At 36.3% G+C, this 4,233-nt stretch overlaps 1 protein-coding gene across 1 annotated transcript; it reads right to left on the minus strand.

The window, feature by feature from the left end:
* Positions 1-803: 803 nt before the first annotated feature.
* LOC110897365 (cytochrome P450 86B1) lies at positions 804-3,960 on the minus strand. Its single transcript, XM_022144120.2, has 2 exons — positions 2,637-3,960; positions 804-1,325 (listed from the first exon to the last, which is right to left on the minus strand). The coding sequence occupies exons 1-2, from the start codon at positions 3,912-3,914 to the stop codon at positions 945-947; spliced, it is 1,659 nt and encodes a 552-aa protein (XP_021999812.1). The 5' UTR covers positions 3,915-3,960; the 3' UTR covers positions 804-944.
* Positions 3,961-4,233: the final 273 nt, after the last annotated feature.

The raw sequence follows: 4,233 nt of genomic DNA on the forward strand, positions 1-4,233 counted from the left end.
GATTTCTGATGATTGTACCTAAGCTAATATATCCATATAAAATTGTTAATTCTTGCAAGGCTGTACATTGGGTTTAGAGACTTGTACATAAGTTCAAAAAACGTTGATTTGCCCTTTGAGTTAATTAAAGAAAAACAAACACAGTTAGTGAGCGGACTGAAATGATACGTTTTGGCAACCACAATGTTTTTCTTGACAAAATAATAAAAAAATGATCAAACAACAAATCTAACCAACTCCAACAGACCAAAACAACAATTTACTCGATACTTAATTTCATAATTTTTAAAGCGCTTTTTCCCGGTTTTAACATAATAACTTGGTAATTGTTGTGAAATAAATGTGAACCTATATATACTAAAAAATTAATAAGAAATTACTCTAATGAAAACAAAGGTTATTAAAAATTATCAAAACACTAAATCTGACCAATTCCAACAGACCAAAACAACAATTTACTCAATACTCAATTTCATAATTTTTAAAGCGGTTTTTCCCGGTTCTAACATAATAACTGGGTAATTGTTGTGAAACATTTTCCCAAAAAATAATAAGAAATTACTCTAATGAAAACGAACGTTATTAAAATTGACGAAACAATAAATCTGACCAATCCCAAAATACCAAAACAACAATTTACTCAATACTCAATTTCATAATTTTAATACATTTTTTTCCCGATTCTAACATAATAACTGGGTAATTGTTGTGAAATAAACGCGCACCTATATATACTAAAAAATAATAAGAAATTACTCTAACGAATACAAAGGCCATTAATTATTATATTTGCAACTCTCATCTTTCTGCATAATGTGCAATACAACTTATCATTTTATAAATGTAATATAGTTTAAACCAAAAAGTCATAGAGAAAGAATAAGTTAAAAAGCACACAACACATCTTCACTTAGAAGTTGTGAATCTTTGATTTTCTGATACATCTAGAGATCAAATTCACTACGTTTGCAAAGCTTCACTTTCAACCCATGTTTCATGTACATAGTGAGTGCAAGCTTTGGTGCTACCGGATGATTTTCGGTCACTACCACTTTATAGCGGTATAAGATTGAGGCGGCGACAAATTTCATCTGGTAGTAGGCAAAATCTTTACCCAAGCACAACCTTGGGCCACCGTTGAAAGCGGTGAACTTGTAGGCCGATTCGCTCATGAAACGCCTGTCCCTTAGCCATCTTTCGGGCCGGAATTCGCGGCAGTCTTTTCCCCATATTGGTTCCATTCTTCCCATTGCGTATATTGCATACAACACTTTTGTTCCTTCTTTTAGTATTGTCCCATCTGGAAATACATCATCTTCAACAACCTGTTTTTTGTATTTAGGCAAAACCATTAGAGGCTGGTAAACTGTGTCTTAGCGGGTTTAATAACAGGTGTTTGACGACGCAAACAACACAAGTTGTACACATGAATACGACTCGTTTAACTACTTTATATCCAATTTCTATAACACAGATTATGTTTTATGTAACAAAAATGAGAAATAATGGATCCTAACCTTCTAGTTTTAATTATTTAAAAAAAGTGAAAAATTACATGATGTATTTTCTATTAACAGGTCTAATCGTGTCTTATAGAGGTTACCCATTGCCATTCCCTTAAACCATATTAAAACCACGAAATTCGCATTGTTGACTAATAAAATTATCAAAATGGTCATTGACTTTCTAATTTTATAAAAAGAAATTGGATTTTTAAAATAATGAAATTCTAAGGCAAACCTATGGTATAATGACATTCGTTGTCCTCCTTCGCCAATCACAAAGCGGTGCTTGCCGATCAACACTAGAGCATGGTTCTCTTGCGTCGGACAGTTTATAAAGGGTGTGAACGGGCCAAGCCGCTCATGATATACTCGGGATAGGCACGCAAAAAGATCGAATAATCGAGCCTTACCAGAATACCAGTTACCGAGCTTGAGGCTAAAAATAAGTTTGTTTGATATACAAGTCTGAGTTTTACTTATCGAGCTTGAGTAGGCTAAGAGGCCTAAACAAATCTTTTATTTATATCATTTTTGTTTAAAAGATATTTCTATAATATGTATTGTGTTATATAGAAAAATATGATTATAAATTTACATAAAAATTATTCATAAACATATATAAACTAACTTATATCTATAGTAAACCAATTAAACTCGAGTTTGAAAAACTGATCTTTAATCGAAGTCAAGCTTTAGAAATACAGTTTAAAAATAAGCCGACTGGGCACAACCTTAGGCAAGCTCGTGCTCATCTCGCTTATTAATATACTGCTTGCTAGCACTGCACAGCACAAGAGAATGGATAATAACAACACATGTCTACTCATTGGAATGCAGTGGCACAGGTTAGAAGGGGCCGACTGCCGAGAGGGGCGCCCGACCCCCCAAACTTTTCGCTCAGTAGTGTTATGTATGCAGTGGTGGATGCAGGATTTTATTCTAATGGGTTCCTTTTGGTAAATTCTTTTTAATTCTCACTAACTTTTTTTAAATTCTACAAAAAGTTTTGGATATATATGTTTTCGACCCCCGTCGGAAATCTCAAGCTTCGCCACTTGTTGGAATGAATTATTTTGCTAAAACATGATAGATATATGATAATATTACTAGATATATAATCACAAAAAATACCTCTTTATGATCAACAGGCACTGGAGGATATAACCTTAACGATTCAGACAAAGCAGCATGCAAATACTCCATCTTCTTCACCTCTTCTGGTTTAAACACTAAATCCCTATTCACCACCCCTTCATCTCCCCTTTCCTTCACAATCCCACAAATCTCACACAATATCTTCTCCTCCACCGTTGGATTCCGATCAAGAAGCCAGAAAAACCAACTCAAAGCTACTGATGAAGTATCCCTTCCAGCAAGTATAAAGTTGACACATATATCACGTAAAAACTTGTTTGAAAAAGGGTGTCCATTTTCATCCTTAAGTCCCATAAATATTGTCAACAAATCAGACCTTTGTGTGTTGTTATAAATATAATCATCATGATCATGATCATCAACATGCAACAACAATAGTTCTTTCTTTCGGGTTCGAATCACTTCATTTGCGAAAGTGTCGACTCCTTTTATGGAATGTTTCAGTTTCTTTTCGGATCCGAGGTTGAAATGGCGCATGATCTTCCAAACTAGTGTTGGAGTAACGAACCGTAGGACGGTTGCTTCTGTTGCGGCTTCGAAAGCTTTAGCGAAGGGTATTTCGGGGAGACCTGGGCTTAGACAGCCCGGGTCTACCCCGAAAGCGATCATGCAAACGTTGTCGAATGTTAATCTTAAAAGGATGTCTTGTAGATCGATTGATATAGATCGATCTACAGACTCCTGTAAAACGGGCAACAGTCGTTTTTGGACTAGTTCCAATAACGACGTGGTTGTCATGTTTCTAAATTTAGATGAGTGAAACTCGATGCTCGCGGTTTTCCTTTGTTTTTGCCAAATATCGTCGTCGGCGTTAAAAATTCCTTCGCCAAGAAGATCACGGAGTGTATGGCGGAAGTAGGGGCCTTTCGGGTATGCGTTAAACTTGGTTTTCAGAAGATGTTCGAGGTTACGAGGATCGGAAGTGACCACACAATTAAGATTGGTAAACCAAGGACCTTTAAACACAAAGGTACCATTTTGTCTAGACAGAATTTGAGATATCCATTCGTAGACATCGAATCGAAGTCCAAGAACTAAGGATGGCAACATTCCCACAAGTGGCCACACGGGTAGCCCTTTCTGTTTTCGTTGCCGTAGAGAATGTATGGCAACGAAAACGAAAAGGGCAATGAATAGCTCTAGGATTTGAACGTCCGGCAATATCTGATATTGCCGGACAGTCGGAAAATGAGAAAGAGAAAAAGTGGGCATGATGGTGGTGTTGAGGGTGGAAGGTGTAGAGTGATGGTTCATGTTGAAAATATGTTTAAGGGGAGGTAACTACTCATGTGTTATATGAGGGTGGAGGGTGAGTGTTGTTGTGCATGAGAATTGGATTTGGTAAACAGAAGTTGGATGATTTAGGGTTATCAATAATTTTAGTGTTTGATGTTTAACTTTTGGGTGAGGTGTGTGTGTGTGTGTGTGGGGGGGGGGGGGGGGTTTGTCTTGTGTGTTTGTTAGGTGTGGAAGTTAACCTAAGTACCATAAGTCTTGACAAAGGTTAACAACCACCAACTGTATTCACTTTTTAAGAATGTTTTATAGGTTGAACATGTATTTTTAAGGAATA

This window comes from Helianthus annuus, chromosome 13 (genome assembly GCF_002127325.2).
Source record: "Helianthus annuus cultivar XRQ/B chromosome 13, HanXRQr2.0-SUNRISE, whole genome shotgun sequence".
NCBI lineage: Eukaryota > Viridiplantae > Streptophyta > Magnoliopsida > Asterales > Asteraceae > Helianthus > Helianthus annuus.